Source organism: Abrus precatorius, unplaced genomic scaffold (assembly GCF_003935025.1).
Source record: "Abrus precatorius isolate BTA unplaced genomic scaffold, Abrus_2018 Scaffold9, whole genome shotgun sequence".
NCBI classification, from domain to species: domain Eukaryota; kingdom Viridiplantae; phylum Streptophyta; class Magnoliopsida; order Fabales; family Fabaceae; genus Abrus; species Abrus precatorius.
The window spans coordinates 27,576,914-27,590,125 of NW_020874439.1; the positions used below are offsets into that span (position 1 = coordinate 27,576,914).

The 13,212-nt window shown below is 27.1% G+C and overlaps 1 protein-coding gene across 1 annotated transcript; it reads right to left on the bottom strand.

Moving 5' to 3' along the window:
• Positions 1-11,382: 11,382 nt before the first annotated feature.
• On the bottom strand, positions 11,383-12,993 carry LOC113851141 (protein DETOXIFICATION 49-like). The gene has a single exon (XM_027481620.1). It carries the CDS (start codon positions 12,991-12,993, stop codon positions 11,383-11,385), a length of 1,611 nt encoding a protein of 536 aa, XP_027337421.1.
• Between the last annotated feature and the right edge of the window lie 219 nt (positions 12,994-13,212).

Below are 13,212 nucleotides of genomic sequence, written 5' to 3' on the forward strand. Positions count from 1 at the left end.
GGCCTTTAGATTGCACTGAAATTGCCTCCCACACATTAAGTTCAAAGTGCATTCAGTGAGTGATCTAGTTGTGGGTTTCTTTTGCCTTAAAAAATTAAATTCTTTTCATTGTAGGCCTGCAATATACAATAATGTTTTGTTCAAAATTTCACATTATTCTTGCTTCACAAGAGGAATAGCATAGATAAAAAGCTGTTTATGGGTAGGTGTAAAAGGGAGTTAAATAAATCTGAATTGAAAAAGCAGGACTCTAATTTAATTACTGAAGCTAGTTCTTTACACTCGGTGGTTGGTGTTTCCTTCCCCACTTCTCTTCACTTTTGAAGGAAAGATTGATATAAAGTGGTCCAATTCATTTTTCACTTTTATTCACATAAATAATATAAATAGTTTACTTCTCTTTTATTTTAATTCCTCTTTTTTTTTTTCTTTTTATTCATTCTAAACAATAGTGTTTAGTGTTGGAGTTAGAATGAAAAATTCAAGTTGCAAATTTTATATGGAGAAAAAAAAAAAACTGCTTCCACTAGTAAGTGGTGATATTTGTCTTTTCTTCTCTCGTTGTCAGAGTCTGTCGGTGTGTGGTTGTGCTTAGCTGTGAGTTTATCTTTTTGTTTTGATACAGCTGAGTAGGACCATAGCCTTAAAATTTAAGAACATAGGCCATTAATATTTAGATAAATGATCATTGTTGCTAGCTTGAAAATATTCCTTTGCTTAGCCATCGTCTTTCATTAGTTATTGCTTATTCTTCAGATACTTAAATAATTGCTTATTCAAGGATTTGGTTAATAATTTTTTAAAATAATAATTTATTTTTAACAAAATTTATTAAAAATAAATTAAAAATAATTTATGTTAATAAGTTATATTAAAAAAATATATTAAATTAAGTTTATTTTTCACAAATTATTAATAATTTTTTTTAAATAGACACTTAAATACTATGACATTTTTCTTAAGATCATATTTTCAATAGTAGATAAAATACCAAGTAAAGAATATTTAATATCTTAAAAATATGTAATATATAATATATTTAATATTTTTTTTCATTAATAACTAAAATAATTATAAAAATATTAATTACATTTCTAAACTTGAAAACGAATTCATTAAGAGTATATTAGTGTTTAACAATTTTTCCTTCGGGTTGTTATATTTATAAAACAATTATAATTAAATATTCGTAGCTATGAGATTTCCAAAATTGAAAGGGAATGATGTTAAGAGTGTATTAGTGCTTGACAATTTTGTCCTTTGGATTATTAATTTTTTTAACATTCTAATTTTCGCACTCACATTGACATTTCTTTAGATATCTTATCTTGTGTTAAAGCAGTGTAAAATGATCTTTATATTTATCTTTTTTCTAAATTAGACACATTTTTAATATAAATTAAAGAAAAGGTAATAACACGTTAAAGGTGAACTATTAAACATTTATTCATAGCAGAAATGAATTATGCATTTGGGTAAACCTTACATTTATTCTCTAGAAATTCTTGAGTTAAACTGCACAAATAATTATTTATATTCTAAGGATGTGATTCTCTTTAATGGTTCCTTCTTATGGAAGTTCCTTAGAGTGTAGGAATAACTACATATTATGTGTCAATATTTAATTTTTATAATTTCATGAATAGACATCATGTTGACATATATTGTAAGAAATCATATGTATAAGCAAATTATTTATATAAAATAAAACGAAGATTATAATATTAAAAACATCATTTGGCAGAAACCATTGCAGCCGCACTGGTTTTCAACTTTCAGCCTATTTAAGTGACGATGGTGAGGGGGTATGAAGTGGTAATATATATGAATGTAAGAGTAAGAAGTTTGGTCTGAATACCATGGCTTATCGAAGTGTCTACAACATAATTAACTGAGTCTTAGTGCAAAGTAAAAAATAAAATAAAATTTAGAATTGGATTGTAAAAACCAGTTTTTAAAAGATATAGTTTAGTTTGATTTATAAATCATAGTGCGATTTAGTTTATTTGATTATTTTGAACAACCATATTAAGAATGTGGGCAAGTTGTACGTTACACCCAAAATGTCTGAATCAAGCATAGGTCATTTTAAATAAGAATTTTCTTTTATATTTGATATGGATAACTTGCCTTCAATAATTAGGTTAGAAAATTTGAAATTAGAAGAATTATTAAAAACTTCACAATCACAATAAATGAAAAAAAAATAAAAATTCATCAGCTTCAGTACATCAAAATGAAGTGGAACCTTGGTACATGGTAACGCTAATTATTTCGGTTTGCTTGTAGTTTAGAATAGAAAAATCGAATTGATCAAATTTTTTAAAATTTTTTTTGTTAATTCAAATTAAATTAATTCAATCAAGATTGTGTTAGCTTGATTTGAACTATTAAATCAAAGTACGATAATAGATTATTTATTTTTAATTTTTCATATTCACTTAATATATTTTTTTATCTGAAATTTCTAACTTTGCAAGGCAAGATACTAAGGATTTGCACTTTGATAGTCGAGACAGGAATCAAAATTAATTTTAAATGCTGATATTACATTTAACTGACATTTAATTCTTTCTATCGTTTTACTTTTTGTATCTTTCGTTAAGCTAGTTTTTTTCATTAAGGTTGGCCTAAGATATTTCATGTGGTAAATAGTTATATTTTAAGTAAAATAATGAAGTTAAGATTTTGTATTATAAATTATATTATTTTTTTATAAATAAAATTTCATTAATCTGCTTAGAATGAAATTATTTATCTAATACAATATTTTAGACAAACATTTTGAATTAATAGTGTTATACACATTGCTGGTGCCTTGGAATTAGATCTAGAGGCTGGGTTCCTACAACATGCTTAAGTTAATTAGATTTTGATTTAGAAGTGGGGACATGTATAAACCTGAGTGTCTTGAGATATTTGTGCAGGAGATATCTTACTCATATAATAAAATTATATAATGAGTTTTATAACATTATTTTTCTTTTTATTTTTTGTCACATCATTTATTTTATTTCACACTTCTCTTTTATTTATATAAACAATTGTATATTTTTATTATATGAATATTATTTCGATTTATTTAGTATTGAATGTTCAATGTAATGTATGAGCCCTTTGTTTGTTTAACTTCATGAAAAAATGAAGAAAAATAAAATAATTTAAAAAATGAGATTATTTTTTTATCCAGTCAAATAAAATAATATATAATTATGGATGTTGTTAGCCAATGCATTAATGCAGTAATACAGGAATTAATAAATAATAAATAATAATTAAAAAAATATTAAAATGCATTAAAATATGCAGAGGTGAGTCCATTTTTATGTTTTTTAATAAAATATTTTTATTTTTATTCTTCCGGTTGGACGTTTTAACATGGAAATGTGTATTGGGCTGATTGAGATCACATTTAGTCATGCCGGGAGTTAATCCCATAACCCGTCAAGAACTCAAAACTAATTTAATTTAGTTCCATCTTAAATATAAACATCATAGTCATTAATTTCTCATCACTTTGAAAAAGTGAAACTTGAATTTCGATCCATCTTCCACTTCTAGAATGAAAGTGACCACTCAGTGGATTAAAATATCACCAGCTAGAATTTAACCTTTTCCTTTTGGTTTATGCTATTTTACTCAGATTTGTTTGTGTCAAATTTGCCGGCATTGCAGACAAAATAGATAATATAATTTTCATAATTTGAAAATATAAAAAGGATGATGTTGCTCTCGTCAAGTTCATGCTGAGTTGTACTGTATGCAACTCCGAAAAAATATATATATATAATTTTCTCGAACAATATTGGACAAAATTAACGCGTAAATTTTTTGTTTTTATAATTTTACTGGGTTATGGCTGTAATCTTTCATTATTTTGTAATATACACTCATCATTTCTCACTGGAGTGTTCGATAAAAACATGTATTTTACGTTAAAGAAAACCTTGTTATGATTAAAATATGTTTAGCTAGGGTATGTTTAGATAGGGGAAGTGAAGAAAATAACGAATGGAAGAGAATAACAGGTCTTATTAATTAGTATGTATGTTTTGAAATTCTTCTAATTGGTAGAATGAGAAACAACAAATGATAAGGTGTGCTAAAAACTTGGAGCGGTGTGATGAATTATCAACGAAATCAAAGAGAGAAGAAATATTACTTGTTGTTCTGTAATGTATGGATTGTAATATTGTATAATGCAATGATTAGAGCATAGTAGATTTTAACTAGTGATGTTTCTAGAAGTTTTATTGCAATCCTATACTTGACCCTAAATCATTACTAATTATAAAAGGTGATAAGAGAATAATTACAGGGTTGAATAGTGATTTTTTGTTCTTTTCTAGAAATATTTGACATTATTCAAATAGACAGAAATTTGAAATGTTAATAAAAATAGGGAGTTTTGGAATATATATCACAACTTCTTTTCTTTATCTTGTTTTGTTTATTCGAAACATTATATTTTCTTTCCTTACCCACTATTCAACGTTTATGTGTCTGATTCTGTGTTTATTATAATGAATGATTTCAAGATATGATTTATTTCAATTAAACGCCGCCTAGCATTAAATATATGCTGGTTACTAATTAGGAGAATGATATTAATCAACATTATAAACCAAAGTCAAACTTATCCAAAATTCATAAAAAAATTTGTCACTATCCATTTTGTTAATTAATTTGTCATAGTACACTAGCAACATGCGACGAGCTTATTGACTTATATATAATATATAGCAAGTTTATTTATTTTTATCGAATATTAACCATTAATGACGTCAAGTAACACCAATTAATTTGTGATGTGTATTTAGACAATGCATGGAGCAATGGAGAATCAGATTTGGGTTATTAAATTATATGGTCAAGTAACCACCATGCATGGTTGAGTTCTATTAAAGTTTGTATTCCATCTTCTGCTTTGATGACAGAGCAAATCTAATTAAAATGTTTGGGCGGCCACAAAATATACATGAAATTTTTAAAATTGATTGACAGTCATTATAAAGTTATTTATAATATCATTTAATGATGTTTATAACTGAAATTTTTAAGTGAAAATTAAGATTATCAATCGTATTATATATGATTTTGTCATATATAAATGAATAGTAGTATATAGAAATTTTACACATTAAAAAGTTCAGTCCACAAACACGGTTGTCTCAGAGGGGCTAATATTCATGAAAAATAACCTTTTTCATCTTTCAATTCAAAATAATAATCACATATATAAAACATAAAGTAGATGATAAATTAATTTTTCAAAAACAATAAACCTACCGATTTATTTATCAATTTAAACATATAAATGAAATATATTGTTAATTATTTTTTAATTAGTTAACTAATTTTCATAACTTTTTGATATAGTTGTGTTCTTTTTTTACTCTCTATAATCAATGTTTGATTATGTTTTCATAATAATTTTTTTTACTTAAATTCATTAATTATTTTTATTATTATAATCCACTCCTTTCAAAAGTTTACGTAAACAGAAAATCTTCAAGTTCTTGTACTCAACTCAAATGATTAAATATTTAAGATAAATTTAAGATGTAAATTGATTTGAAACCTGAAAGGTTCAAAGTTAGAAATTTATTGATATATACAGGATTTCTTTTATGTGAAATTGGTTTTCAAAGAGGAATGTTTTTTGTAATTTTATTATTCTGGATGAAATATGATGTTTAATTGGTGATATTTTTGTGAAAAAAATATTTAAAATAATTTAATCAATTTGATTCATGAAAAATTTAAATAAAAAAATTAAGTTATAAATATAAAATTTGTTTACTGAAGGACTTAATTGTAGCATTTTAAAAAAATTAAAGGAGAAAATTTGAGTAAACAATTATTAGAAATATTAAAATTATATGTTAACTAACAATAAAGGATAGTTCAATTGGTAAAGATTGGATCCATATATATCCCACAAATATTTCGATTCAAATAAACTCTTGGTGTCTAAAATTTATTGGTAAGTGATCAATAAATATATACTTCTATAAGTATTTTTTTGAGAAACTTGATATTATTAGCCTATTTTAATTAGATCCAAAGTTTAATTAATTCTAACTCTTTTTTTTTTATCCAAAGGACGTGTTTAGCATTATACGGTAACAGCAACACCCATGTCATGTATAAAATCATAGAGCGAAGTTTATTTTTTTTTTTCCTTTAATTCTTATCCGTTATTCTTTTTTCCATTTTAATGATTAATTTTATTTGTGGTTGTTCTCTAAAAACAATTGGCATATTGTGTTGCGGCTTGATTAGCGCGTATGGAACAAGAAAAACAATGTATTCGGATACGAGGCTCATTAATCTTGGTTGAAAAAAAGAATGATATAAATGCAACCTTTTTTCAAAGTGATGTAAATGTACCTAAAATAATGAAAGTTGGTGTTTTAATTAAAAACATTTATGGGTATAAATTCCATATTATGAATTTAATTGATGATTTTATTATTGAAATTCAGTGCAACAAAATTTGCAAGATTAAATCTGAATAGAGTTAGAGACTAATTTATATATTATATATAAACTGTTTTACTATCTTTGCTTTGTAGCAAAAATTCCATTGCTTTCTCCATGTGACAGTACTCTACTAGAATTGTTAATCTTGAGTATTTTTTTTTATTAAATGTAAATATTAATAAATTAATTTAGCCATTGAAAAACTAAGATGATAAAATGTTAGAGTACTCGAATCTAATGGAAGCAATAAGTAGATGTACACTCGCATATAAGAGATATCAAATTATATCAGTATTTAATTTTTTATTAATAAAATTTATTTTTAAATTATTGATTAAATTAAAAATTCATTATCATATATGTTTTATTTATAAAATTTTAAATTAATATAAAATTATTTAATATATTATTTGTGTACGTAAATTTAGTAATTAATATAATATATACTTTAAAAATATATAAAAATAAGAATTTTTTATTATATTTTTATATTTGTGGAATTTTGATAAATTTAATATAAATAATGAAAATAATATATAGTTATAATTCCATAACAGAATAATATATTTTAATTAGTTAATGGTGTTAAAATTTTATACTAATAGTACATAATATTAAACTTATTATATAACTACAAAATTACTTTTATGTTTTATAATTCATATATAATTATATGTTAACAACTCCTTGTTCCTTCGTCTAACGACAGCCATTGATAGAATTCTTAATAAAATAATTAATTGTGATTGTCGCGCAACTTCGATCCGCCGCACATTTCTTTATAATAAAATCAAAATGGGGTTAAAATTTTAAAATATATTAAAGTGTCAACCAATTTATATAACAACTTAATATAATAAAATCAAAGTTGATTTATATATTGGCCTGCTGTATGTTAATTTTCTTCGTTCCTACTGCATCCAAAAACCTGAAAAAGATAGGGTTTAAGAGATGAAAGAAGCTTGTGATGATAAATTTATACTGACTAAGCGACAATTTTCTTACTTAAAATATTTCAAAAACAAATCTGGGAACCATCGTTTTCATTCGAAAGCGATTCCAAATTTAAAATAGAAGAGCCAAAGAGTTTTCCAGCAGCGATTCTGAAAGGTATCAGAGACTACTCTGTTATATATACTTTCAGATTCGAAACTATCCATTGTCTATATTTTTAAAAATTAATTAATGATCTATGCGAATAAAATATTTGAAAATGGAGCTCGGTCTTTGAAACAAAAGAGCAAACGATTTTCAAAGAATTTCCACAAGCAACTTGGGCCACATGCATGTCTTTCGGTCAATAACAGGAAAACTAGAAAAGGTGGGGCAAGAGCCAAATCGAACAGTACGCAAGTTGAGGAAACAGTTGGATTGGTATGCAAAAAGCATATGGTCGTTAGTTTGGTGATGAACTTGTTTATATGATGTATTCTATATATGCGACAGTTTCTTCCCCCCTCACGATATCATATTGCATGTGTTTTTTATGATAAGCTTCAACCCTAAACACATTTGAGACTTCAAGTATGGTCAATGACGTTTAAAATAATGAAAAAGAAAGCAATCACCAGAAGAAAACTAATCAAAGTTCGGCTGGTCAATTTTGTTGCTGTTAACCCGACAGGCCTCAGTCAATTTAGAGTAGGTAAATAGTTATTGTTATAGTTATTAATATTAATATTTAATGATGTATTTTTACAATATTCTTTTTACTGGTGTGAAAAGTCAATGCCTTTGATAAGATTGCCTGCTATGGATCTCTGCAGCCATGCTTTCTTTCCAGCAAAAAATTACTATTTTGAAATATAAATAAAACTTAAAGTCATTTGGTTTTTACACAAAACTGGCATCTGTGTATTTTCTAAATAAGGTTAAATTACTCATTAGATTTATATTTCATGACTAAATGAGCTCTTACAGACTAAAAAATAAAAATAAAAAGGTTGATATTGTTTCCAAACAATATAAAAAAAAATCATCGCTCTATTTTTCAAACAAAGTAATATTATGTTCGTATAAAGTTCTACTCTAAATAAGGAATAAACCTACTTAATAGGAGTATGTTACATAATTTGAAAAATATATTAAAAAATTTTAAAACTCTTTAAGTCATAGAAATTAAGTGTAATAAAATTATGTATCACACTAAGGCGTTGCCTTTCCCAAAAAATGGTTAAAACTCTAGAGATATCCGTGTACGACTTAATTACACCATTTTCTTTTATAAAAGTTTAACTAATACAACTTTTACACCATTAAAGTGACATATAATTATAAAAATATTCTTCATAATTTGCATAGTATTTTTAGAAAATAATAACTTATCAACCTAAATATATATATTATAAATTTGACTCTATTTTTTAAATATATAGACATCTTTTATCAGACTCTCTTTTTCTTCATTACTCATGATTCTACTATTTATTTCATTCTTATTTTATGTTTCTTAAAATTATTAGTTACTTCCAAATATAATTTAGATACAATTTTCATCCAATCTCAACTATTACTATTTATTTAATATTCATTTTTTATCTCAAATTTCAATCACTTTAACTCTTAAATTATTTTTATTTTTTTAACGTACTTTTCTTTTAAATATGAACTATTTATATTTTTTAGTTATTTATTTGAACAAATAATTTCGATTTATCTATATATTTTTATATATTTTAGTTTATTTTATTTTTTAAAAATTAATTAAAAATAGATTTAATGTAGCTAATACTTGCCCATATTAAACACAGTTAGGGATAATATTTTTTCCTCATCATCTGGACATTCATGTGGGACTGCTCTATTTGGGGTCCCAAATTAAATTATTTTCCATTGTGGTAAAATTTTTTTGAGGAAATAGATTTTGGGACAAGAATGAGAATCATATCTGCCTCATTTTTATTTTCAAATATTTTAAAAAATAAATCATATATACACAGACAAACTTCACACAAATATGTTTTTAACTCTTTTTCCTCAATTATCAGTCTATAAATGTACTTCTAGTATTTTTCTTAATATAATTAATGTCTAAATTTATTTTTCATAATTTAAAATTTATTAAATGAGACTCGTTTTTGTTATTATTTTTTATAATAATAATATTATTATTTATAAGTTACATTTTTCTCTCATAAAAAATCCATATATTTCACTATCCTTTCTTCTATTTTAAAATTATATAACCATCTCTCATAAAAATTTGAAATCCATCACAATTTAATCTTTTTAAATTTTTTTATTAAACTACTGTTAAAAAAATAATAGTCTAATTTTTATTAAATTTATTTTATACGTACAGTTTAGTTTTTATTTGTATTCCTTAATTGTCCTTTTTTCATATTTTATTTTTATAATATATTAAAGCTGCAAGTCATTTATATCTTGTATATTTTTATTAAAAGTAAGTTTTTTTTTTTTAATTTTGTTTGAGACAAACCTTTAAAATTCTTATAATAATGAAAAGTGTCTATTATGTTTACGAAAAATACAATAAACTCTTTGAAAATTTTAAAATATTGATAAAAAGTGTTAAATTTATTAAAAAGAATATTTTAATAAAAATAATTATCAAATGAATGTTTTAACAATATTTTGAAAAGGCTTAAAATGAATTAAAGTAAGGTTATTTTAAATTGTCAAATAAGCATTTACTGGTCATTAAATTTCTTAAAATTTTAAAATTAAATATTTAAATAAAAATTTTAACTCATAAAATTATAAATTTTTTCAAAAAATAATTACTCCCTTAAAATTCATCCAAACACGTTGAATGTGTTTAATAAGGTACTTCAACTAGCTGAAAGTTTACCTTGTTATTTGAAAAGATTTATTTAATAAAAATAGCTGCATTTGATAAGGTGTTTTTTAACATTATTCTAACTCATTATTCTTTAAAAAATATATTTCAGATATTAGCTAATTTTTTTTAAATATTTATCTTTATTATTTTTAAATAATTTTTTATCGCTTCAAATTCAAAACTTTTTTACCTTTTTCTCTTTCACATTCAACTTTTTAAAACCCTTTAGTCATTAAATTATAAAGTTTATATTTTAGACTAAAAATTAATTATGTTCTTATCTATTATTTTATATTTACTAATTAGTTCAACAACTATTTTTACCTAACACTTTCAATTTAATACGATAATTTTTTAACTTTTAATTAATTTATCCGTTACTTTTACCAAACACACTCTTAATAATTATTTTCTTAATTTATATATTTTTTAATTAAGAACGTATTTATTAACATTAATTTCAAATTTATTTATTTAAACACAGGCGTGCACACATCCCACGGTCCGAGACACCCGTCAAATTTTTAAAATATTTAGTACTAGATAAAATCCAAATTAAAATCATATCATATGTGACATGTCAAGTAGCAAATCTCTCTCTCTCTCTAAGTTTTTTTTTTCATCTATTTTTTTAATTAAAGAGGAAGACCAGTAGAACAAGAACAAAAAGAAAATAATTTATTTCAGTCCTTGCAAATTAATTTGAATTCTTTTCACTCCCTAAAGTAACTTCAATTTCACTTAGTGTTTGATAAAATTATTTTTAAACAATAAATGAGATGTATGTTTGAATTAATTTCAGTCATAAATTTATATCAAAACATAGTTTTGTTAAAAAATACAAGAATTAATTTGTATGAACTCAATCGATCATGAGCATCAAAATTAAGTACCAGGATGTGAGAATCAAAACAGTGACCAAAAAATTGGAATCAAAATCATATCATACTTGTTCATTTACTGGTCTCTAACTATAATTAATCCAGTATAGAAAGAATAATCTATCATCTGAATCTTGACTAGAAAACTAAATATAAATTCTCCGAGAGACTGTGTTGTGAGCCATTATCTATCAAAACGGAGGCCACCGGAAATCAAACAAGAAAATGAGAGGCATCTTTGGTGGCACATGAACCCAAAAAGCACTTGTCATTTTGCTCGTATTTGAGTTCCTCTTCATGATCCTCTACTTTATAGTCTTCACTAGGATCAGATGATGTGAGATCCTTGGCTCTTTGTGCTTGACCATCCCAATTTGTCCGTGCCAACACCAGCATCATTGTCATCATACAAGACCCTTGCGCTGCCAACAAACCCACCCACAACCCTTTGAAGTCAAATCCCGCAAAGAAACCCAACCATACTGCAACTGGCATTCCCACCAGATAGAAACACACCAAGTTTATGTTTGCTCCCAATTTGGGTCTTGCCGTTCCCCTCAGAACGCCACAAACCGTCGTTTGTGGACAGTTCCCTAATTCACAAAGCCCAATAATCGGTAACACCATACACGTCAACGCAATTATCTCTTCATCCTGCGTGAACATACAAGCCCAAACCTTTCTCACGGAAACGGCAAACGTCAAAGCACAGAACCCCAAAACGAAGCTGAAACAGAGTCCCACAATCGCCGCGAGCTTCGCTTTCTCGGGATTCCCTGCACCCAACTCGTTCCCAACCCTCGTTGACACCCCAAAGCTCAAAGAAGACGGAAAAATGTATATCAACGCCGTCGTTTGAATCAAAACCCCCATTGATGCAACACTTGCATGTGGATTAACCAATAACCCACAAAGCAAAATCATGATCTCGTACCACCACCATTCGAGACAAACCGAAATGCAGCTCGGAATCGCGAGATTCATGAGTGTCTTAAACCCCTTTAAGCATCCCCAAGAAACACTAGGCCACGTTTTCTTGTGTGTTCCCGAAAGCAAGATGTAGATAATCAACGATCCCACGAGGTTGAAATTCGTCCAAACAGCGCTTAAAGCGACACCTTTGATTCCAAGCTTGAGAACAGACACGAGGAGGTAATTAATGGGAACGTGGAGAACGATAGAGAGCGCGGCACAGCATGTGAGTGGAAGGGTTATTGATTGGGTTCGAAGGTAGATTCTCAAAGGGTGTAGCAGCGATTGTGCTATGAGATCAGGGAGAGAATAGAGTATATAGAATTGGGCTTCGTTGGCGATATCCTGTTCTTGACCACACAAGAGCAATAGTTTCTTCATGTTGAGCCATAGGAAGGAGATGAAAAGTGAAGTTAGGAGAAGAAGAAGCACGGTTCTCTGCACGGTGAGGCCGAGAAGTTTTAATCTTTTGGCACCGAAGGCTTGGCCGCAGATGGGTTCCATCCCCATGGCGAGGCCAGAGAGAACAGAGTAACCAGTGATGTTGGCGAATCCAATGGCTAAAGAGCCACCGGCGAGAGCGAGTTCACCGAGGTGACCCAGGAAGAGCATGGAGATCATGGAACGAGAATAGAGTAAAAGACCGGTTAAGATCATAGGGAATGATATGTTCGCCATGCACTTGGCTTCATTGAGGGCCAGAGACAAATGGATGTTACGTTGACATCTTGTTGGGGATTTTGGGATCAAAGTGGTGAACATGTTGGGCTCTTCCTGTACTTGGGTTCTCCATACATTTGGGTGGCCCTCATTCCTTTCAGAGAAAGTTGAGCTAGAGGGTAACTGGGGCATGGTTTCGCACTCACACTCTCACAGGAGACAAGAGAGAAAATTACTCAATATTGGTGATTTGTTGCATTTTCTCAAGAGTGTCACATGTGGGGTTTAAAAGGGAAATGTTCCACATTTTTGGAATAGTTTGGAGTATTGCGCAAGCCTCACATAAGGTCCACCCCCGCACTGTCATTACACCCTCCATTTACCACATCAAAATCAAACACTAATTTTATT

What these genes read in the sequence shown, in the direction of transcription:
- LOC113851141 (XM_027481620.1), bottom strand. Translation starts at nt 12,993, where the DNA reads ATGCCCCAGTTACCCTCTAGCTCAACTTTCTCTGAAAGGAATGAGGGC.